General features: G+C 35.6%; 2 protein-coding genes and 1 non-coding gene across 3 annotated transcripts in view; 2 read left to right on the forward strand and 1 right to left on the reverse strand.

Annotated features, from left to right (window-relative positions):
• Positions 1-25,864, forward strand: part of PLEKHH2 (pleckstrin homology, MyTH4 and FERM domain containing H2) — a 524,875-nt gene that overhangs the window by 227,808 nt on the left and 271,203 nt on the right. The gene's annotated exons all lie outside the window — the stretch shown is intronic.
• LRPPRC (leucine rich pentatricopeptide repeat containing) overlaps positions 1-25,864 on the reverse strand; it is a 99,422-nt gene that overhangs the window by 9,394 nt on the left and 64,164 nt on the right. The window contains exons 26-32 of the mRNA XM_061432216.1: positions 22,908-22,976; positions 22,012-22,102; positions 15,919-16,061; positions 15,677-15,782; positions 10,954-11,080; positions 5,222-5,310; positions 1,399-1,603 (exon numbers count right to left, since the gene is read on the reverse strand). Of these exons, the coding sequence (XP_061288200.1) occupies positions 1,399-1,603; positions 5,222-5,310; positions 10,954-11,080; positions 15,677-15,782; positions 15,919-16,061; positions 22,012-22,102; positions 22,908-22,976 (830 nt within the window). The remainder of the gene's footprint in view (positions 1-1,398; positions 1,604-5,221; positions 5,311-10,953; positions 11,081-15,676; positions 15,783-15,918; positions 16,062-22,011; positions 22,103-22,907; positions 22,977-25,864) is intronic.
• On the forward strand, positions 25,084-25,170 carry LOC133257880 (small nucleolar RNA SNORD35). Its single transcript, XR_009739738.1, has one exon. It is a non-coding gene; the product is annotated as a small nucleolar RNA SNORD35 (small nucleolar RNA).

Consider the following 25,864-nt stretch of genomic DNA (forward strand, 5'->3'; position numbering starts at 1 on the left):
TTATAATCTATAACTGGTCACTACTGCATGAAGTAATAAAGATAATGTTAATCTCAGGATTCTTAAAATTGCTGATGATGTCTGCAAAAGGTACATTTTCAGGTCTCTCAACCCACAGTCACAACAATTTGTTCTTTTCAGGTGATATACAACATTCGAAAAATATTCAATTTATATCAAAGTTCTCTGAACAAAGTATCTTCATACCTCATTCTTAAAAAATTAATTACATGGCCTTATTAAACAACTTATGATGAAAAGTATCTTTATGACTAACTTTTTGGTTAAGGTGCTCTTTAACTGATACTTTACAGTTTATGGTATGGTACTCCAAATCCAAATCATCAATTTTATGTTGGAATTATCACCTGAAACAAGAATTCTCTTAAAATGAACCCCATTACAATAAATTTTTCTTAAGGGTTTTAGTTAGAGAATTATTTAATAGTCAATTATATTTGATAGTTAATAAAAACATCTCCACATCATATAAAACTCTGATTATTTAACATTTAACATTTAATGTAACATTTAAAATTCATCCAGATCTTTCTTAAATAATTTTCTGGAATTTTCTAACTTAAAATAATAATCACATTTTCTTACTAAAGTTAAAAGTTCTATATGGGGAAACAGTTTTAAAAGGGGGAAAAACCAAACAACTTCTGTCCAAAGAAAGAGGAAAAAACAAAAACCCCATAAAAGCCAATAAGACATTTCAGTATCACAAGCCATTACCTGTATGTAAGAGTAATTGCTAACGAATATTTTTTTCCCTAAAAGCATGCAGAATGTCAATTTCATAGTTACCCACATGAATCTTTAACTTCACCAGTGAGGCTAATAAAAATCAAGTTCTTATTTATTTCTAGAATAGTGATTCTCAATAAGCAATCTAGAAATGGTGGTAAGAGAATCACCTGTAAATACCTCCCTCTGTGTGGGTGTGTGTTGACAGGGGTGGATGAACAGGAGAGTGGACAAAAGAGAAAGGCGTGTTTTTAACGAGCTTGTTGGGCCCCCCATTTCATGATGTTCTGGCAGAGTGTCACTGTCAAGTGTTGCTGACATTCGAATGAACTTATTTTTCACTTTCGTAAAGAAGTGTTTCAACAAGGGCCTGGCATGTATGAGTGAGGAAAGTTACCAACTGTGGGGCAAATTTTATGAATTTGAAAATTTTGATCAATGTTGTTTACGATTTAATTTACAGCTAAAACATATTTTGTAACACAAAATTATTCCCTGACAATTATAAAATAGGCAGCAACGGACACACTATTTTCTCTACAGTTGACACGGTTTCTAATAGCCTGCCTAGTTTTTAAAAGGTGGTATTTGAGATAATGTTCCTTCCAGTGTGTACAGTGAAAGAAAAGAAAGTTTGAAGATACTCACTTCTTTATTTGTGCTAAAGCAATGTTATTGATGAAAACCATACGAGAAAGTCCAATTGAATCCTCGAGTCCATTTACCAACTTCTGAATGTCCTGTACGCTTTCTGTATCACCCTTCAGGGCACATGCCTGAATAAGGCGGGTCACTGCTAATCGAGATGGTATCTGGTCCAGATCTAAGGCTGTTTTTAGTGTTGTCAGAGCATCTATAATAGAAAAGCAGGCGACAGTTTTTCTTATATGAAATGTACTGACAATACAGTTTGAGAACTAGCTTTTAAATATGAGCACCCAATGACTACACACAAAAAGCTATGAATACTTTTATTCTATATTAAATATTAATACTCTATGTGAAATTTGAAAAAAAAATTATTTGACTATATCATAGACCAGAGAAATGTCTTCTTTAAGTCACACAGAAAATGCAAATGTTACTGATAGAAAGCAGCTTCCATTCAGGGATAACATTTAGTGACAAATTTCAAGGAAGTTGACAAGTTTAGAGAAATATAAATAAGGAAGAATTTAAAAAATTACAGACTTTCCAAAACTATGTAACTTTTACCCGCATTCACACTTCCCCAGATTTTATTACACTCCAAAGATTCATGATTATCAAAAATCTTCTAATATCCCAAAGATTCTTTCTTGAAAACAGTATCTCTTTCTAATCCAAAAAGGTTTGATCATACAAGATGAACAGCCAACCTGGAACATTCAGCTCACACAGAGACAAATTTATTTTACATGATTAAATACCATGCGGATATTTTCTTACACTGATTTTTCAGAGAAAAGAAACCTTATCAGGTTCCCAGGGAGACTCTCCACGGGAGTTTGTTTTTTTAATATCAAACTTACAAGTATTTGATTATGGATAAATATGGAATATCCTTCTGAGTTACTCACTTAAGTGCCAGAGTAGCAAAATAATTAAACTAAATACGTGGTGGACTGGAGGGAACATGTAATGCTTAACATAACAATCACTGCTACCGAAGAAAACTTCATGGCTCTCTAGCAATTAAGGCAATGCAACCTACACAAAACTAAGACTCTCAAAGCAGCTTTTCAAATAAGAACAGTCCATCATTAACAGAAGAATAGGGAAACGGTAATAATTAAACACACTATTAAAAGTGACACGATCAAAGACATCACAAATTTATATTTATTACTGAATAAAAAATTTATTGTTACTCCAAATCTATACTTTAAATCAGTGATTCTTAAATGGGGAAAGGGAAAAAAAGGTTAAAAGGTATATTCAGTAAAATTTTACAGATACATATGAACACACAGGAAATAAAAAATTTTATCTATAGAAAATAGGCTTGATAAAATCTTAACTGGTGGTCATACACAGATAATCAACTTTGGAATATTCATATTAGCCAGCAATACTGTCAGCTAAGAGGGCTCTTCCTACAAGTAGATCAAATAACAGTTACGATAATCATGTTGATGATAGTAACTAGCATTTATCAAGTTTTTATTACGTGTGTTGAGCACTTTCTACACTCCAGACACAGATCAAGCAGTCACACTCACAACTAACCTTCTGAGGTACCGAATTTATATGTGGGAAACTAATGTACGGATAAATAATTTCCTTCTTTTTTTTAAGGTCATACTGTTAGACACCAACCCAAGAACTTAACCACACTGGAGCTTGCATCTACAGATGCGCATGTGTGTCAAAGAGTGAAGGCTCGAGAACAGATCACCATATGTCTACCCAAAGGAAGCAGGAGACCTTGGAACTGAAATCATATTCCCATACAGAATTTGCCTTCTGTACAATTCATGACTTCTGAGACATCAAAAGTGGTTCCCATGCACACCCTCTGCCCCGAGTAATACTCATTATATTGCCAAGTTCTGATGTATCAGCTATTAATATTCCACAACAGCATAAGCTAGTTAAATTAGATTAAGACTGAATTGGCTTTATTCTTCTTCCTGCTTTAGATGGAATTGAAAAAAAGAAACCTGAAATTTTTTTTTTTTTAACTGGGAGCTATTGTCAGCCATGGAGCACAACTAAGGTAATATGGATAGTGCCAACACCATCCTGCCCATTGGAGGCACATCCCAGTGACCACTGGAGGTTATCAGTCGGTGGGAGGCACGGAAAGCGGGCTCATGACTTCTGCTCTCAGTCAGTCTCCAACTGAACAGATGAAAACAGATGTGAAATTATATCAGTTTCTTGTTGTTTTCACAGGATAACCTAACATACAAGTAGGGTAGCAGTCAATTAAACATTGATCAGATTCTGCTCAAAAAGCAACCTCTTGAAATTAAAAAAAGTATTTTATCCTGATCTCTATCTCTACAGAAATATAAGCTTTTTACAAAAATGAGCTTATTGATATGGGGAGAAAATTTAATTTTTTGATGTTTTAAAATGGTTTATCAGGGACTTCCCTGGTGGTCCAGTAGTTAAGACTCCATACTCCCACTGCAGCAGGCATGGGGTTCGATCCCTGGTTGGGAACTTAAGAGTCCAAATGCTGTGTGTAATGGCCAAAAAATAAAATAAAAATACAAAAAGTAGAAAAAACTTGTTTATCATTTCTGCGTTTAAAAGCAACTTGCCCAAAAGCCTTTGCTACTGAAAATGAAAGCTTTTAAAGTTTTAATAGCAAACCTTACAACACTCCATTATGACTAAAGGCTGGGCTGTTTAATGTGCTGGTCCTGCCTATAGAATATTGAAGCAGCAATTCTGCAAAGGCAGAAATCATCGCTTACATACTCAGTCCTCACTAATTAGGAAGACATCCATATAGTCTAATACATCTAGGCATTACAGGTAACATTAAAGCTGCACAATTAGACAGCAACTTTCAGAGATGTGAAATTCTATTATAAGCATGCAAGTGAAGAATAACACCATTCTCACAGACTGAAGAAAAAACTAGGTAATATATATATTCAACCGTTAAAAAGCTGTTTCAACCTTCCTTAAAGAGTTCCTAAGTAGGTTTTGCTACATCGGCAAAAACTGTGGTTTTTGGCTAAAATTCAAACATAAAATTAAATCTGAACAGATGCTTATCTAAATTAAGAGAATCATCATTTTTCCCCCTTGGGAGCTCATTCATAAGCCCATCCCATCCATATCCATCCCTTTGCAAACCCATAAATAGCCTCTGCCAAGCAAATGGCCCCATGTCCCAATCCTCCCCAAAGTCATCTCCAATTTCTCTGGTGTTATCCTCTTAATATTCATTTAAAAACTCCAAACTCCAAATAAACATGGTATCTTACTGCTGTTGGTATTATGAACTATTAAAAAAGTATTAGATTAAGTTTTAAAAATCAATATTATAATCATTTGGTGCACAATCCCACACATTTAACACTCAATTTAACTCATTTGCTATCTCACACACAACCAACACAATATGCAAGAAACAACTGCTGGGAATTGTTTCAGATGCTCTAAAGTATGTTAATTTCCAAAGCAAAAAATGACTTGTGCTGTGAATTTTAACGCACTTGAAAGCCTGTACTTTCTCTTGTTCTGGAACACAAATTTTGCATGTCTGAAGAGCTGTGATTCATCTTAAGAAAACCCATCTTGTGTTAAATGGAATGGAAACTGGACTAAGTGGTCAAATGACAAGTACATTCACATTCAAGCTGTATTATAAATGCATGTACAGTAATTTACGTCTCTCAGCTACCACAAAAGGCTCTTGATAAGCAGGTAATTTGCTAAATGGACTCCTTTATCCAAGTATTCGAAGGGCGTTACAAGAAAAATCTGCAGAGGCATTAATGTGACGTAAAGGTCAAGCATTGTGACATACCTTTCAAATAATCCCGCCTAACTTGCGTTATGATGAGGAGGCTGTTGGCAGCATCGTTCAGTGTGAAGCCCTTGATGTGGGTCTCAGCGCTAAAAGAAGCAGACATTTAGAAAGGAATTACTGACATGCTTCTGATACGATAATAAATGGTTGAGCACCAAGGTGAAATTATAAAAACTACTGTTCGTATGTTAAAAATATTGCTGCAAAATATCGACCTGGAGACAGCTTTTGTGTTATCCTGTCAATGGTTATAGAAGGATAATTTTTTTTTGCATTCTGACAGATGACAAAGTTGGAAATGAGCAACAAAAGAAACAAAGTACAAGATTTTTTTTAAACAATCGGTTCAGATTCTTGAATGCTGACATATTAGATGACTAAAATAACTGCATGCCCTGCATTGTTCTACTGTATCCTAAGCGGGATACTTTTTCCTTTTTTTCCGACACTCACCGTAATTTATAAAATGTAAAACTAGTCTTTCGGCAACAAAAATGAACATTTATTTTCAGCACTTTATATTTTAAATATAAACTAAAGCGTATTATTAGCACCATCTCATTCAGTTGATTAATTTTCAAATTTCTGTCATCTAGATACATAGTTTTTAAAGGTGAACCTACTGCAGAACTAAAACCACGGTTACAGTAAAATGTAAGATTTCACATAATCTTGTCCCAGCCTTAAATTTGAAATCCCCCAACTTTTTAAAACTCAAGGGCAAAAACTTGCTTTACTTATGACTAAAACCTACATGATTTAATAAAAAGAAGGAAAAAAAAAACCCTAGCCAGAGATGATCTGTTTGTTACACAGTGTGTGTATCACCTGTATTGAAATTTCAGCTTCCTTAATGCCCCTGGGATTCATCTCCTGATTAGGAAATCTCCAAAGGTCAGAAGGAGCAAAAGCAATTGCTGCCATTTGCCTTCTCAAGCTCAGTGATGGTCTGGCTGCTAACAACCTTGGCCTGCCGACACGAACATCTAAGCTGAGCAGATTGCGAGAAAAGCAGGGTCACTGCTAAATTATTCTCATCAATCCCAAGAAAATCCTCCAGAACACCGTGATGTGCCCATCCTCTCAGTCACTTCCAGCCTCTGGGGATCCCCCCTGCAGTTCCCGGGTGCAGGATTTTCTTATTCCCCCGACGATCCTCTTAATCCCACCAAAGCACCCACTGCTCAGTTCGACTTGTTTCCTTTGTCCCATCTGTCAAAGCTCTTAAGTCAACAACTCGTGCATGAGACTATAAACTGCAGAAAATAAAGGATTTACGTTCTCAATCTCTAGCATGATTAAATAAACAAGGAGACACTATTAAAATTAACCTCACTTCTTATGCCAACATTATTACATGTATTATACGATACTTACGTGAAAATATTAACTAAAATTCATTAAAACCACAAGGTAACAAAACTTCTGACACCACTTGATGTCAAACCTTTTGAAAATCTCAAAACACAGAATATTTTTCTTTTAATAATTTCTTCCTATCTCAAGAAGGTATGTATTCAATACAAATTTGAAATTGGGGATAAACAGGAAGAAAACTCTCCCCAGGTCTATTATATGCTGAATACATACACGTTTTACATATAGAAACTGACCAATCACAACCAAAATGTTTCAAACTGACAAAGGGAGAAAACTACAAAGCATACTGATAACTTTGCAACGGATTCACTAATAGAACAAAATAAGAGAAGTTTACTTCTGATTCTTAATTATGATCTTTCCTTTCGGAAAAAAAAATCTAGTAGAGATGTCAGATCAAACTTACTGTGATGATGAGAATATTTCTTATTCATGTCACCCAATAGGGTAGCCACAAGTAACATATGGCTACCTGGCTACTGTGGTGGAGAAATGGAAACTTTAATTATATTTAATTTCAGTAATTTAAATTTAAGTGGGCAGTTATAGCTAGTGGCTACTGGATTGGACAGCACAGAACTATAGATATTTTAATTTTTAGAGCTGCCAAAATAAAGGAAAAAAAATCACAGAGAGAAAAGGGTATCAATCTTTTAACTCACAATCAACTGCAAAAGTTAATCTGTCTTAACCAAAGAAGATAATATTACAGGGAAAGTTTCATCTTAGAGATTTCAAAGCAATGACTGGTCTATGGATTGTACTTACATAACATGCGCGTGGGGCATTAGGCAGTGATCAGAATTTATCTTACTTTGGATAACAAAAACTGGCCAATCCAGTAAAAAGCATCAGTGATTGATTTAACATTATTTTTAGACAGAATAAATAAGCTAGTAGGAACAAAAGAAAATAAAGTGCTATTCTCCAAAGATAAAGCAGAGCTATCACCACATGATTCTCAAATTTCATAACTATACAGTTCAGTGTTAACAAAGATTTAAAATAACAGTTTATATAACCCTTACTGATTTATGAATAAGTAGTTCCCCTCCTCTGAAAAAATTCACTATACCTAAATTTTTTTTTGGAACATGAAGAAATGTATTTCTAACTAAAAATGAAAGAACATCATTCTTTCAAGAATTTTAAAGGCATTTGTTACTTTTGAGGTTTCATTACTTGTTGGGAAGGTTAAATAACCTTCTTAATAAAACTGAAGAAATCTCATTAGTAAGTAGTCAAGTGAATCTGTAACACATTAGAGACAGCAAAGGTATAGCAAAAACAATGACTGCATTAGTTCAACAGGGAAACAACCGTTCTTAAGAATGAACAAGTGGCATCATGTAGGGAACTATAAGAGACTGCTATTTATGGAGTAATGTGAGTGTAATAGTGCCAGAAAAATACTAGGGGTACAGCCACTTGCTACAGTAGCTCATTTGGCCAGACCATATTAAAGTAATGATGGCTCTAAAAAAAAAAAAGCAACAATTCTGTTTCATTCTGATCACTGATGCAGAGCTGGAAGTAGAAAAGATGACCTAGTGGAATGTTGGTAATAAACCAGGAAACCAATGGAGGGAAGTTACAGGACATTCCTTTAGTAACAGAGAACTGGAACTCTAACTTCCACTTCTGAATTCCCAGTCCAGAGGTATTTTCAAAACTACCCAATGCAGATCTAACCCAAGACACAATCCTTACAATTATTCATAGTTAGATACAACATTTTATTGGTTCAAGGAAAAGGATGTGCGCAGATTCCTAGATTAAGTGCCTTTGGGCATTCGAAAGCTTTGCACCTAGGATTCTCTTTGGCTCACACAACTACACGGGGAAGCCATCTACAAAACACTCCCCAAACGGTAACACAGCAAAGATGAAAGTGACCTCAGTAGTACAGCAAGGCTTCGTGAAGATGCAGAGAGGGACGGGAGGAAAGAAGATAAGCCTACATTTTACAGGCTGTGGACGTAAGTGGAAATAGATGGGATGTGCTTATGACCACCTTCTAGGTCAACAGCTTTCACACTTGTTTGATGGAGATTCTCAGTCAGACATGGTAAAAAATGATGTGTTACACCACAAACCAGCACACTAATATACATACACACATACAACAGAGAGCAAATGTTCACAAAATATCTTTACTACATGGAGTGCTTTGGTGTTTTCTATTCATTAAAAAAGATGTTGATTCTGCCCCATTGAATAAAAATCATCATCTACTAACTGGTTACAAATACAATCTGAAAAACGATTCTAGACCAGGGGACTTCAGTAAGAGTATGCACACTGTGAGAATGCTCTAGGCGATGCAAGAAAAGGCTTGTGTCTACTTTTAAATCTTATCCTCTGAAAAATTTCTGTTCTTGGACTATGTTTTATAATATATTTACATATCATACAGTAGTGCAGCTCACTGAGAATGGTATGTGATCAAAATGTTTAAGACACAAGATTCTTGAATCAGCTGGGATGTCTAGTAAAATGCAGATTCTTGGGCCCTACCCTAGATCAGGTGAGTCAGAACTTCTGGGGAGGGTGGAGAGGAACCTGTGCTACCAGAATGTGAGGTTCACCGTTCAAGAAGCAGCCAAGTTACAATGAAAGAATTATATAATCTGTGCTTTGAGGAAGTATTTCAGAGGTCTTTGTGGCCACCCTCACGATTATAAGACTTTTGAAAAAGTTTTCTTTCTTTGTTTCCATCTCCTCAGATAATCTCAACTCAAAACTCTCAATATCCAATTCTCAACACAAAATGTCCCCCTTTTTTTTCCTGCTGTCCCTTCCTCCCAAATCCCTGTTGCCTCAAAAATACCTTTGATAATTAAGCATAGTGTTTAGTCAATACTTTTTTGAGAAAAGTAACTTTTGGAAAAAATCTGCACCTCCTGGATGACTTCAATGGTTGTAGATGACAGGATGCTGTTCAATGTCAAATTTTTCAAGTCACTAATTGAGGATATACTGAGTATTCCTGAGATAGATAATTTAATTACTAACAGCAACTGAGTAAACACACAAATGAGACATAATGCATTAAGAATCTAACCTTAAGTCTTAGTGTGGCTGTTCAATATCAAATATACAAATGACTCAAGATCATAGATACATATGATGCATGGGTATATCCATATACGTGCACTTATATGTACATATTATGAATGTATATATATACACGGCATGTGTATATATACAGAGATATAGATGTATTTCCATAGACAAGTACAATCACACACAACATATTTTTCAAAATAGAATATCAAAACATAAACAGTAAATATGGCCCTATGGTGCCTAACTTTAACATAACACTAATATTAACATCAGGTTTTCCAGTGAACTCCAAGAATGGCAAACATCCGTCTTCTATTCAGGATTCTAATATTCCAAAAGTGCTGCAACTTAAAGATTTTGAAGGCCAAAAATTAGCCAGGAAACATCATTTCAAAACTTACAATATACTAGGAACACATTGACTTTTGCCATTGAAAAATAAAGCTATTGATTCATTAACAGGACAGGTCTACATACCAGAGCAGGTAACCTTGATCCACTCCTTTCTAGGCCCTTCCTCATTATTTACTTAACTTCTGAAGTTAATTCCTTGGGAATAAGACAACTGAGTCAGTTAACTAACACATCAGGGAAGAAAGCTTTACTTTTCTGATTTAAAAAGTATTTTACTCTAAGGAACTAGCCAGAGAGACAAAACCATTACCACTTACACACCACAAAACAGGTTACAAAACAAGAAGGGACAGAGAAAAGGTATTTAAAATGTGCTGAGTACCATATATTTTTTCCTACTTCACCCTATGTCTTTCAATGCCTAGAAGAATTAATGTAAGATTTATTATCATTTCATTACAGAGAAGAAAAACTGAGGTTCAGAAATAGGAACAAATTTTCCAAAGGGCTTTCAAGTACAATTCAAAGCCTTGCCTAAGTTCAAAACCCTTGATGCCTTCATATATTAGGCTGCTTCCACCATAAAAGGTACACAGATCGAGCTGCTGAACAAGAAATAAAACAGATACCTATAAAACAACAGAACCCTCCTCCCAGAAAAACCAAACTACTTTTCTGTATATGAATAGCATACATGAGTTGTGAGGTTCTATACGGTAAAAATAAAATAAACTGCAGTGTGCAGGACAAATAAAAGTTCTATCTTTTGTAGTTTAAAAACCCCCTTAAAATTAAAAAACCATTTATATAATTCCTATGGGTAGTTGAAGACAATTAAGCAACTGTTACTATAATACATTAGAAAAATCCTAATTATAGGTTTTTCTTTTTTGAGTGTGAAGTTTAATAAATGAACTGATACTTACAAATCTTTCACTTGCATTGCTTGCGTAGAATTATCCTTCATCAAAAGTAAGTTTATAAGCCTGGCATAAGCTTCATTGTCAAACACAATGTTTTGCTTTTTTGCTGTCAGGAAAATATTAAATGCATCTATGAAGGAAAACAAAAAATGAGATGACATTATTCTGAAATGGCAAAAAGGAGGGGGAAAGCCCTGAAGCAAAGCCCCAAACTCCCTATTTCTGCTTCTTTTAATACTCACCCAGTACACCACTCTAAGAGATACATACTGACCAAATAAGCAGATGGTATCACTGTTCCAATCTTTAAAAAAGTAAGGGACAGTTTTGGAAACTACTACTTAATTCCAGTGGATGGTAATACAAAGGGCTTCCTTTTACAATGATTTTTTCATACTAGCTCTCTAAAGTCAATAAATTATTTTCATGGCAGTAAAAACAGAACACAGCTCTTCTGAATTTGTTTGTCAAAAGATCCCAGTTTCAAAATAAACTGTAAAATGTGTGTTAAAGTCCAAATAAACCAGGGGTATAATTTAGATTGAGGGGAGCAAAAGATTCACTTTAAAGCAATCTTTAATCTATAAGTGGGTGGTTACTACGGTTAACATTTCAACACAATAGCATTAAAGTGAATATAGCCTATAATTCTAAAATTAGGAGATCAAATTATTTGGCTACGACAGGACTTATACAAAAACATACAATTTTCAAATATACAGATATCTAACAAGTAAACTAAGCAACATTTGTTTGACTGATTAACAGTTTTATTTCACTTGTTCACAATAACTGTCAGTGAATGAAAAGATGTTACCAAAAGAGAAGTAACTACACTTTTCAGTCACTTACTTTTCTGAAATAAAATTGCCTGGCTATAAACACCCAACTGAAACTATAATCCACACTCTGTTGTGTATAAACAAGTCACAAAAAAGGTGGGGCATAACGGAACTATCACTCAAGACCTTTTATGGATATAAAGCTCCATGTAAAGAAATACAGAACACATAACTAGGAATGAACATGATATTAAAGCTCAGAAGAATATTCTGTGCTACTTTAGACATTTCTTAACAAGCAGGAAAAAAAAAAAAGAAAGCCCAAGCAGAAATTATGCTTGTGTTTACAAGTTATGGGAGCATGAACTAACCCTTCAATTAAACTGAAGAGACAATACCAAAACCTTAACCTTTCAAGTTAAATTCTGAGAAAACAAGAGAAAAAGATATGACACTAATATTTGCATCTTAACTAAGAAAAGACAGACTTTATCATTCAGTATATAATGCATATATTTTTCTTTAAAGGTAGCTTAGAAATTATGATGTATTGTAATTACTGGCTACAATAGGTTCACTACTTTGCTAAGTGAAAATTTACAGTAAGTACAGTCTGAGTACTTAAGATCAACAATGTAATACAGAAAGCTTACCAGTTGTTTTCTAAAATTGTAGTCTTGAATTCAGTTTTCAAAGTACATTTTGCCAAGCATTTCTATACAAAAGTAACTAAAACCTCTTGAATTAACAGAATGAAACCAACTAGATAAATGCATATGGTATATTAAAACTAAAGCAGGGGTATATCTTTATATTTATAATGCATTATATTTAGTTAACTGGTTAGATGTTTTTACTTAAATAAAAACAACTAAAAAAAGGCAATATATGGAGTTTTGGAATCTTAAAATAGGAAGTATACACTAAATGTACATTCATTTCAGTTAAATCAAAATTCTATTAGAATATTTAAACAGTATCGATAATAATGAACTTTAGGTTTAAGAGATACATGGCAAAAGACTCAAGGATGTATTAGACTGAATATGCAGCCAAAGAAAGTAACTCAGAAAGAATAAAGTTATTCTGCAGGATTGAGAAAGCTTAAAAGTTTAGCTTAATTCCTACTTCAGACACTGTATATCTGTGTCACAAAACCTGTCACAAAATTTCTAGTTAAGAAATTAAGAGTGAGATATGTTCGTTATGTTCCTCCTTTCTGCCCATGGACGCCGCCCCGAAAGCATCATTGAAGTCTCCCCCTCTCCACTGCCATCATGTCTAAGTCAGAGTCTCCCAAAGAGCCCGAACAGCTATGGAAGCTCTTCGTTGGAGGACTGAGCTTTGAAACAACCGATGAGAGTCTGGGGAGCCATTCTGAGCAATGGGGAACGCTCACAGATTGTGGTAATGAGGGATCCAAACACCAAGTGCTCCAGAAGCTTTGGGTTTGTCACATACGCCACGGTGGGAGGTGGATGTGGCCAGGAATGCAAGGCCACACAAGGTGGACGGAAGAGTTGTGGAACCAGAGGGCCGTCTCAAGAGAAGATTCTCAAAGACCTGGTGCCCACTAAACTGTGAAAAAGATTTTTGTTGGTGGCATTAAAGAGGACACTGAAGAACATCACCTGAGGGGTTATTTTGAACGGTATGGGAAAACTGAAATGACTGAAATCGTGACTGACTGAGGCAGTGGCAAAAAGAGAGGCTTTGCTTTTGTAACCTTTGATGACCATGACTCCGTAGATAAGATTGGTCATTCAGAAATACCACACTGTGAATGGCCACTACTGTGAAGTGAGCCCTCTCTAACCAAGACATGGCTAGTGCTTCATCCAGCCAGAGAGGTCGAAGTGGTTCTGGAAACTTTGGTGGAGGTCGTGGAGGAAACCTCAGTGGTCAAGGTGGCTTTGGTGCAGCCATCGTGGTGGCAGATTCGGTGGCAGTGGGGATGGTTATAATGGATTTGGTAATGATGGAAGCAATTTTGGAGGTGGCGGAAGCTACAGTGATTTTGGCAATTACAACAATCTTTACATTTAGGACCCATGAAAGGAGGAAATTTTGGAGGCAGAAGTTCTGGCCCGTATGGTGGTGGAGGCCAATACTTTGCCAAACCACAAAATCAAGGTGGCTATGGTGGCTCCAGCAGCAGCAGTAGCTATGGCAGTGGCAGAAGGTTCTAATTACTGCCAGAAAACAAGGCTTAGCAGGAGAGGAGAGCCAGAAAAGTGACAGGGAAGCTACAGGTTACAACAGATTTGTGAACTCAGCCAAGCACGGTGGTGGCAGGGCCTAGCTGCTACAAAGAAGACATGTTTTAGACAATACTCATGTGTATGGGCAAAAAACTTGAGAACTGTACTTGTGACTAATTGTGTAACAGGTTATTTTAGTTTCTGTTCTGTGGAAAGTATAAAGCATTTCAACAAAGGGTTTTTAATGTAGATTTTTTTTTTTCCCACCCATGCTGTTGATTGCTAAATGCAATAGTCTGTTCATGATGCTGAATAAACGTCTTTTTTTTTTAAGGTGCTGTGTAAAGTTAGTCTACTCTGAAGCCATTTTGGTAAACTACTCCAACAGTGTGAAGTTAGAATTCCTTCAGGGTGATGTCAGGTTCCATTTGAAATTTATTTACAACCTGCTTTGGTGGAGAAGCTATTGTCTTCAGAACCTTGGTGTAGTTGAACTGACAGTTATTTTGTTGTGACCTGGAGTTCACCGTTAAAAGGGTCACCCTTGCCAAGTCATGGAGTTCTTTTTTGGTTATTAATGATTGTTGGCATATCCTATGCAATATATTTAAATTGAATTATGGTACCGATACAGTTATAGATGGGAATGAAGCTTGTGTATCATCTATTATCACGTGTATTCAATAAAAAATTTAATACCCTCTTGGGAAGAAAAAAAGTTAAGAGGTTCTATAAATTTCTAAACTGATGGCTTTCTAAGGAAGAGAACTCAAAACTGTCAATACTAGAATGAAAACAAATCTGCTGCATAATGGTTAAATTATCATAAAGCATACTTGGAAATCTAGATAAAAACTGGAGAAATTAGAGATAACAGAAGCATTCTACAGAGAAAACTTAAGTGAAGAAAATGGAAGTAGTGCATGATCTGGGAAGAGTATGATGAAGTCTAAATGAAAACATCTAGAATGTGAAAGGCAAGCTTGTAACAGAGGGTTCAAGATAGTCATAGAAATTTTAAAGTAGTCTTAAGAGAGGTAGGCATACCTTCTGGAAATATTACCACTGAAAAAAGGGAAGAGCAAGAAACGGGTCTCATATCCAGCCTACAACCTTGAGATGTTAAGCAGAGATACTGTATGAAGCGTGAAGTCCTAACCGTTTTTTGCTTTCACATAAAATCAAAACATGTAACAAATACATTTGCCAAAAAATTTATGATCACGTTATTTTCAAAGTGCAATTTGATAAAATAACATCTATTTTAGTTTTCATTATGAAAAATTTCAAGTGTACAGAAAAATATAAGGAATAGTATAATGACCCCTGCCATATACTCATTGCCTACATCTAATAAGCAACATGTTTCCTGATCTGTTTAACCTTTAAACACATGGCTCCTGACTTAAATATTTTATGGCTTACAGCTTAAGTATTTTAAAATGAATTACAGAAATCTTCAGTTTTTTCATTTCTCAATACTTCACTACTGATCTCAAAACTCAATGACATCTATAAATCATAAGCTGTTATTCTATCTAATATAAACATGAGAGTGATTCCTTAATTACCTACTACTGAGTCGACATTTAAATTTTCCCAATTGTACCAAAATGTCTTTGTTAAGTGAAAGAAAATAACTAATATATACAGAGAATTCCATCTCTTCCTAAATCACTACTGACTTGCTGGGCTTAGATCCCACGCTGCTATCTAACCGAAGACCCCAGGGCACGTGTTTACCTTTGTTTCTCCTTGTGCGGCAGGCATTCAATAGCTCTTTCTGGAGATTAACTTCTACAGGTGAGGGTAATGAAGTTGGGGAATCTTTTTCTTCCTCATACCACAACTTAAAAATAAAATTATTCAGTTAAAGAAAAAGTGGTAAATACAGCAACCATTTTCAATGTAAAGCTGGGTTAATCTATAACCTAAATTTACATCGACGACAAAATCTATTATGCTTGTAGTTAAAAACAAATTACCTCGGGTACATCAAATGGAACCTCTTGATTATTGTTCCTAAGGATTTCTGCTAATAACCTTAATGTCTTCTCACGAGGAATAATATTTTCTTCTTGCATTTTATTCCAGACAGCATCAGCTTTTTGCCAGTCACCATTTACTTCTGTAAAAATAAATAGAAACTAATGAACATACTAAACAAAATTCATGAAAATATTGAAAACTTTTTATTTGCTGCTAAAGCAAGTATTCCAAACACTGCCTCCAGGGAAAGGACCAGGGTATTGCGGACCAAAAGTGAGAAGACTTCTCTCTGTACAGCCTTTTGTACCTTTTGAAGTTTAAACCACAGAAAGTCCTTACCTATTAAAACACAAGAAAAGAAAAACCACACTTCATTAAAAACTTCTCAACTACGAGCAGTAGACTCTGGAAAGATGACAGGATGCACATATACAGTCCAGTACACAGCTACAATGACTGAAAACGTACAAAGGTATGAGCTTTGTCGAAAGTGACAAATCAACAAATTTTTTTGCTTAGTTCAATAGGGAGAATCCTGTCTCTTCTGTCGACCTTAAGAACTTCTGTCAGTGTGTAATAGATTTCTCATGTCAACAGACTTAAGTAAGATTACAGGGGGAGAGAAAGGTTATTGGAAAGAAACTGGCAGGTTTCCTTCATAATGAAATATCTAGTTTCTTCTGTGTGATAACCTAGTTTTCACAAATAGCAAAAACTTTAAGAATCAAGACTTCATTTTTAAACATTCTATGAATTTTGAAAAAAGAGAAAGTCATTTAAGCTTCTGCCTGTGAAAAATTAGAGCAAAATATGAAAAAACTTATGACACTAAGTTCAATACACCTGTTACAAAGAAATATTGTTTTAAAAGTGGCCTTTTGAAAATATGAATAAGAAATATCTCAATGGTGTATGGTCAGCTGCAGGAAGAGGGTTTGTTTCAGGACACGAATGTTTCAGAAAACATAAGAATGTTTGTTTCTCAAAAATATCAAAATACTAAAACACATTAAATTTTCCTAGATTTCCTCCCACCCTAAAATTGAAAAGCTAATAAGCTTTTTGATAATGGACTCTTCCAAGTAAAAAAAACTCAAAGAACAAAAACAAAACACATTCACACTCCATCAGAAACGTCCAGTAAAGAAAAAGAAAACAAGTAGAAAATTTCCTAGGAGTCATACATAGATGGCAGCCCAAGGTTTCATACGGAATATACTAAAAGGTGAACCAAACAGTAGAAATTAACCTAAAGTTCAGAATGATTTTATATACACTTTGATAATAAAATCAGCCTAACTAACATAAAATCCTTACTAAATTTACAATCAATTTTCAAAGCAAGATTCTCATAAGCTTATTATGCTTTTCCTTCATTAAGATGTTTTCATGTAATATAAAATTCAACAGTAATTTTTCAAGTATGTTAATATATAAAACTTTTTAACTTTATATATATAAAGGTTATCAAATACACTCTAATTAAATAAAAACAAAAACCCAAGCCCCCAAATCTTTAATTCTGTAGAAAGGGAAAGGTGGACCACTTCTGTTTCATGCCAAAGGGTACTATGGACTGTGGAGGACACAGGGAAAGTTTCCACACACTGGGGACAGAACTGCTTAGGCACTTTTTTTAAGCTAATAATTATTATTTCGGATAGTGAAGAGATGGATGCGGTTCCATGCTTTCAGACTGGAAGGAGTATGGGAAGATAATTCACTTTGGTAGAACAGGCTACAACAGAGAGGCACCTGTTCAAATGGACTAACAGCTTACAAGAAAATATTTCAGAACACAGATGAGAACTAGACAGTGTATACAGCACGAAACTGAGATATACACACTTTCTATCTTGGAAATGTACCTGGATTACAGAATATAGAACAAAAATTTGAGGCAACCAAACTAGTCAGTGCCAAAATCGGTAGCCATGCTCTCACCAAGACACAGAAAGGCTAAGGCTTTCATAATATACCCCGGGGGCTTTAAATTCCTTTAACCAAAACAACAACAATCATACTTGTTATCTGAAAAATCAAACAGCCCACAGACTTGGCTGTAACCAGGGAATGGACACTGCCTCAGTAATTCCATCACTTTCCTGGAACTCATGGTTCCTTCTTTAAAGAACAAGAGCACTGATGTACTAAATGATCTGAGAACTCTTAAACTATAAAAACCAAGGAATTTTTGACACTATCAGTGAATTTTACAGGAACATAGCTGTGGGACTTCAATGTGGGGCCATCTGACTAGCATGTAACAACAGTTGGCACTTCACACACGGTTCCTATAGTGTTAAACTGAGACAAAGATTTCTAGAGTTCAGAGTTTTAATTATAAAGTTGGCAAGTTTTTATGTATTACTGACAGGATGGGGTAGTTTCTAAATTTCCCATGTGTCAATCACCAGATTACGGTCTCTAAATATCATTCCTCTCTAAAATAAGGTTTGGACAGGAATTACGCCACATAAGCCGGGATGGTCCTGCTTGGCCTAAATATACGGACCTATCAAAGACTAATGCAGTATGTCAAATGACACAGGGAGCTGATGTAAAGAGGTTCCCAGTGGCCAAAGACGGGACAATTTGGGCACCAAAAAGAATAATGACTGCAAGGAAATGAAACACAAATATACCAAAGAGTTCATAAACTCATTAAAAAAATGTTTAATGACCAACTTAGGAGGTTGCAGGGATACCAGCACTTAAAACTGGTTAACTAAAAGGAGAAAAGCAAGCATGTATCTCTTCCTATGAATTTATTTCATATTAACAAAATAAGCTACAGAACACAGCTCACAAAACATGTAGAGCATTAAACAATCAGAATAATAATAGGTGTATATGCAAAAAAATACACGGATACAAATGTAGAGAGAGTGATTTGGAAGGATGGCCATGGACACATTAACTCAGGTATTGTGTGGACACAACATTTGACGTTTTGCTTTGTATACTACTGTACTGGCTTGGCCCTTCAGTAATTCAGAATACATTCATGTTGTGTGTGTGATAATGGAGGAGGGAAGACTATACAGCGTGAAAAAGAAATGTCAATGGTCGTAAGTAAAGAAAATAGCACCTAAATAACATCTTAGGATAAACACTCAGGGCGGTTTTCCTGTTTTCTTTTTCCTCCCAGTTGTGCCATGCAGCACATGGGATCTTAGTTCCCTGAATAGAGATCAAACCCAGGTCCCCTGCAGCGGAAGCATGGAGTCATAGCCACTGGACCAGTAGGGAAATCCCATAAGTGTTCATGTTTTAAATGTTGGGGTTTTAAAAATAGATTCAAAGAACTTTTATTGCAGAATTATGAATGTAAGGCAACTCAAGTTTTGGCGAGAGTACTTTACATATACAAAGAATAAATTCTCTTCTTTGTATATGTAAAGAAACTGAAGTGTTTTGAATATAATAAAACTGTAAGAAGAAAAAACTGTCCTTTAGAAATAACAGAATATTCCTTATTAGTAATGTTAAAATAATAATATATATGCAGGTGAGGGAGTTGTTTCATTCATGTAATGTTTGTTGCAGGGCTTAGGAGCTAATTTCACAAGACTATCACAGTGGGAAGTCAAAATATCTTAGAAAGGAGAGAACTAAAGTTTGAATTATGGCAGATTCCTATAACAGATCACCTTTGAACATCATATTAAGTAGAAAAGGGAAGCTGGTTTAGTAGAGCTAGTATTTACAGGAATGAAGAGAGTTACATTTTTATTCCTTAACCTCCATTATAGTTCCATGGAGGCTGGGTGTTACAGAACCGTGGAGCAATGTATCTCTGTCTTGTGCATGTTTCTGTAGTGTGCTGTAATTCACAACAAAGTAAGTGTGTACATGTGTGTGAAAGGTACTATTTTAAAATAAAACAAGCAAAACTGCCCTTTAACAAATACTCCGAAATAATAAAATGAACTCCTTTCAAGGGCTAAAATTATATTATGAAAAAGAATGAGTTCATAAAAAATTCCAATACACTGAACAAATTGTTTTCTCAGAAATCCAGTCTGAACTTTTCATGTGTTACAGGGCCACATTCTGTATATCATTCCATACTACATGTTCCTTTTCAAATAAATTGCGCTTTATAAATTATTCTACATATTTAAGTAGTGGTCCAAGTTAGAGGGCAAAAAAGGGGCAGGGGGCACATGCAGGAGGAGACAGCTTGCTTCTTCTTTCAGAAAGGGAAGGTTTAGGGTTACCACAACCACATTATTGATTCATAACATGACAGAAGCTGGGTTAAAAAGTATACACTTCCCTATGATGATTCCTCTGGATTCCAGTCCCATGAGAGGCCACTGTCATGCTATCTCACCCTCAGAGGCTCCTCGGCTGAGCAGAGGAGAGCTTCTCAGACTATTGGCTCACATACAGAGCTGGGAGGGGGTGTCCATCAGAACAGACAGAGGGATTAAAGAAAACGCTAATAAACCTCAGAGTTCACTGGTAAGAGTTCCTGCTTATCCCTAAAGGAAATTTTAAGATGAACTTAAAACTTGTTTTTCCTTTTCTTCCTTTTGCTGACAATAGCAAAAGGTCAGCTCCAGAGGGAGAAAGAAGCCTATAAAGCCGGCCGCCTCTCATCTTCCCTGGACGCACCTCCTGTGTCCGTGCAGCTGTTCTTTCAGCCCAAGGGATCGGCAGTCCCAGCTCAGGTCCAGCTCTTCTGAAGAACGCTAGTTTTCTATCTGCAGTGCCTACCTCAATGCTAGCACTGTGGGCTTCAGAGATATTTCTGAATCAAAGACTTCTATGGGGATGACTTTAAAGGTTGAAAACTCATTTAGATGTATCACTTCAGTATTTTTAGTTTGCAAAAAATTAGAACTTATGAAAGAAAGAGTTCTCTCAAAGTAAGAAAAAGCAGGGGGAGTGGGGAGAATTAGCACTTTAATACAGGTTATAAACTACTAATTAAGGATTAAATGCCTAAAACCCAAGTTTTAAAATTCTATACATTCAACAACAACCTCAGCGTTGGATGCCAGAATCTGATCATCATTCAAGGGAAAAGTTTTAAGAATTACATGTGAACTGTATGTCCATGTAACCAACGAATGAAGTGTAAGATTTCCAGCATATTTAATATACACCATCAAGATGTAAGACAAAGCCTCCAATGATGATAAATACGAGTTCAAAAAGACAAATGAATCAGCTTATTCACTGCTGTCTATGTTTGGTGAAGGAAAAAGAAGAATAAATCGAGATCAAATATATTATGTAGGAAAGGAAGGAAGAAAGGTCACCGACTATTCCGTCATTTCTCTCCACCAAATACCTTAAGAGACTACACAGTTTCAGATGTGTAAACTTGCATAAACATACTAGACAACTCCTTAACAACAGAGACCCCAAGTTTCAGAAATGACCGTCACTTTCAACCCTTAGTGCAAATGCAAATTCAGCTTAGGGAAACAATTAAGGTTGTGAACAAAGATTAAGGTATAAAGACGACTAATGTAGTGTTTTGTAAGATGGAAAACTAAAATCTAGTCACACATCTAGCAGTCGGAGACTAGTTGAGTAAACTCTAATATATCTGTTCAATATAGTCACTGGCGGATGATAAAGTGCAGAAAAAGGTTGGTAATATAGAACTGAGTCAAAACTATCTTACAATACAATCACATTTTGAAAAGGAATTTTTTACAATGAGTCTGTATATAAACATGCATTTTTCTGGAAAAATATCTAGACACATGAATATGTCAATGATTACTTATAGAAGTGACTGATAAATTTACTAAAGAATTTAAATTAAAAGAAAAAAAGAATAGTTTCTCCTCAAAAACTCCCATTAAATTCTGTGGCTCTGATGAAGAGTTTACTCACTTTTTCATTATTGCAGTAAGAATGTCAGGGAAGACCGCAGGATGTCTAGTGAAACAACACAACATTTTGTGATATAAATTCAATCTAGCCTCTACTTGAGCCTCTGTGGAAGACTCCACAAGTGAAAACCCCCAGGAGCTTCCTCAGGGCCTGATGTTCCTTTCCAGGCACTGCCTTCCACAGAATAAATGTCTCAAAATAAAAACATGAGAAAGAGTCATATTACTTACTATATAGTTTTAGCAGACTGTAGTATAGCTGGTCTCTATCACATTCAAATAGCTTCTGTGTCAGCTCCACTAATTTTTCTAGAGTTTCAACCTTAAAAATAAGATTAACAGAGGGATCTAGATTGTATAAAGGATGTATTTTATAGTTGACAAGTCACAGGTGAATAATCCTTCAAATCAGCTTTACCCAAAGGGCAGGCTAACTTTACTTCAAAGGTTAAAGGACTGAGCACAAGAATGCAACTGTACTTAATGCCACTAACTATACATGTTAAGAATGATTAAAATGATAAATGTGATGCCATACGTATTTTATCACAATTAAAAACAATTTTAAACTAAAGAGCTAAAGGATTCTTTGGAGACAAGAATACACATATGAATGACTCTCTAGTTGTGAAAACCTCCACGGAGGAGCATTTTGGAAAATTCAAAGATACTGAGGGTGGAGGACTCAGTGAGTACATCTATATCTGTTAACAGGAATATTCTCCACCCCAACTTTATACTCCTCTTTCCCTGTGGCTTTTTCTTGGCACGATGTGAGAGGCATCTGGGCTGGAGTAAAGTAGAAACTCCACTGGGCTCCCATCAAGCATTTCCTCTGGTCACTAACAACTGAAGCAGGTTTCAACTGCCAAGGAAACGTCAGCCCTGCTCAAACCAACAAGCAGAATGAAGCCAGCTGAAATCTTCAGAGCCCATGTTATTATTTTTAGGGATTCTGTAGACCTCAGGAACCAGAATTAAGTGATTGCTTATTTGGAAAATCACCAAGGTAACCAAAGGTAACCAAAGCCACATCTCATGAAATCCCCAAATGCTCACAGGACATGGAGGACACTTGCTTTCTACTCACAGTTTTGGGTGAGGGAGACCAGAAATTAAACACAAACCTGATTATTTGCAATACATCTATCACAAAACCACTGAAGTCTTGTAGGCCGAGCTCTAATGCCTGGAGTCTGTAAAATAAAATAATCATACAGCACACAAGGTAAGGCTTTAGCCAAATGTTAATTTTCCCTCAATGACAGTTTTCCTTCTAATGACCCTGGCTGCCTCCTTCCCAAATGTATATACTAAAAGAAATCTATAACTTAATCCCACTGTTATCAAGGACCTTTAGGATTAGAACAACCTATACTTAACCAATGTCTAGCAGATTCGGGTTATTTCAAAATGCTACTCTGTAGGTCAATTTTAATTCCATAAATCTATAATTATTAAAAATGGCTAAGCGTTCTTTAGTTGAAAAAGAAAGAAACCTTGAAATGATGGACTAAATCAACTCCAAAATATATCAAATTAGACACACACACACACACAAACACACACACACTTTATAGAGATCCCAAGAGATTCAGAAAGCAAAAATTATTAATACGTTTCATAGACTTAATAATTATCACAATGATAAACCCATGGCTTTTACAGAAACATGCCTTGTAAAACTTAGTGATGAAAGTATTCTGATTACCACACATGCCTGCCTAGTATCGAAAACTAAATGTTTCAAGAGCTAGGTACTAAAAACAATCCAAGTACTCAGTTAGTTCATAGTCTTAGCTTATTTCAATAATTGAGATGTATGTTATAGCCTCAATTAGGAATAACTAATAATTAGTCAATAATTCTAGTTTCAAAACAGTTACTTTACAATTTTGGATACTAAAATAAGACAAACCACTTCACATTTAATTTCAAGGATCTATCACTCTACCCATAGCATCTTCATCATCTATGAGGGCTTCCCTATGGAAACACTACATTATTTAATACATGATCACAGTATTATGACAAGAAAACAACATACCCTGGCAGCTCCAGTCCAGAGGACATGCCTTTACTGCTTTGTTCACTCAGTTTTGTGGACTACACCAAGCAACCCTCAAATCTGATCTCTTATTTCTAAGTCCTCATTATGTTTTATTTCTTAATATTGTACAATGTGAAATTAAAAGCTGATGCAAGAACCAACATCTCAGGGCTTTGGTAGAACGACAAAAAAATTGGTATAGAAGTTTGTAAACTAAGTGTTCTCATTCTAACCGTGCAAGTACCCAGATTTTGGGTTACAAGAAATAAATGTGGAATAAATTAACTGTTGATATATACATATTCTCAAACATCACTAATATTTACTTTCGCATCCAATTTCTACTCAAGGATGTTCTCACATTATCTGTTCTGTTTCACGTGCATTACACTGAAAACGAAGCCAACATCAAATGTACACAAAAAGCCCTTGAAAAAAATACTAGATAATCCTCTTTAGAACATGGCAAAATGTAAGGGCTACATTCACTTACAACTTTCAATATTACTGCTCATCCAAATGGCAATGATCTAAATAGCACAACTTTCATGGCAAACTCTTCCTTTTTGTGGCCGATTAATCTGCCTGTCACTGGCAGGACAACTGACTTATATGGCAGATATTCCTATGCTTCATTATGAAATTAAGGACTGTTTTCCCAAATCAATCTCAATCATCAAAAGAACATCTAGGTCAGATTAACTAAATCTCCTAGGCTTCTGTAACAGTCTACATTTCTGGCTTATCTCTTAACATCTTATTGAATTTTAAACACTGTAAGTTGAAAGCAAAAAAAAAAAAAAAGAAAATGTAATAAAAACATGGAGAATAGAATTCTAATTGGGATGCTAAATATAACTTATCCAAAACTAGTTAATGCTTAATTAAAACAATGAACTCATCTTTAATTTTTCCTGTTTTTCCTATGCACAATCTATTTAATAGACAGTGAGGATAAAGTAATTATTGTAATTTAAAAAAACAAACAGCATGTTTGTTTCCACCTGGGTTACTGTGCTTCAAAACACACTTTGTGCAGCTGCAATTCAGAACCAGGTTCACTTGTATTAGAAAAAAGTAATCCCAATTTAAAAAATAATTTTCATTAATTTCGTTACATCACTGATATAAATTTGCTTTTTTCATAACAGGCTTCTATGTATATTAGTAGAAACAGATATTAAGTATAATATTGATACTTATCATTTTGAAGTGAAAACAGATGAATATTCTTCTACTTCAAACTCCACCTCAGCAAATGATGTCTATTTCACGATGGTCTTCAGATGCCCACCCTGGGCAGTGCTGAGAAGGCCACTTGGCACAACTGATGCTGGAAGCAGGGCTTCCTGGGAACCCTACTCAACGGCCCCCTGCTTCCTGGACACCCCGGGCTGCCCATGGCTCCCTTCCCTGTGGGGCCTGACCAGGAACTGTCCCCCATCCCCCCAGAAAAAAAAGAAAAAAAAAAAAAAAAGACAAACTCCCCTCAAAGGAAATCATTTTAAATTTAACTAAAATAGTGATTTTTACCTGTTCTGAGTTTTGTTACCATTACTGCTAGAAATAGAAAATGGAAAACCACCACTCTGGCTGCACGTCCTCTAGCTGAAGTAGTAGGAGGACAATCAAATGCACGAGGAGGAAGGGACAAACAAAACCAGTAAGAACCAACTATCTATCCCCAGAGCCAAAACAGCAAGGAGTAAAAGGGCATCATGGTAAGTATTAAACCTTTCAACAACTGTCCTTTCTCTACACTCTCCAGAGACAGGCTTAAAGACCATGTCTAGTAAGGAGGAAAATATGGCTGAGCAAGTCAAACCAACCATCTATCATTAACTAAATATGATCCCAGTGTTACAGAAGATACTAAGTAACTCGTGGGAGAGAGGGAGTATAAACTGGCAGGAGAACTGACATCTCCTGAAATTTGGGGGACAGACGCGGAGGAACTGGAGAAGGAAATGGCAACCCACTCCAGTATTCTTGCCTGGGAAATCCCATGGACAGAGGAGCCTGGCGGGCTGCAAT

The sequence above is a fragment of the Bos javanicus genome, chromosome 11 (genome assembly GCF_032452875.1).
Source record: "Bos javanicus breed banteng chromosome 11, ARS-OSU_banteng_1.0, whole genome shotgun sequence".
In the NCBI taxonomy this organism is placed as follows: Eukaryota; Metazoa; Chordata; class Mammalia; order Artiodactyla; family Bovidae; genus Bos; species Bos javanicus.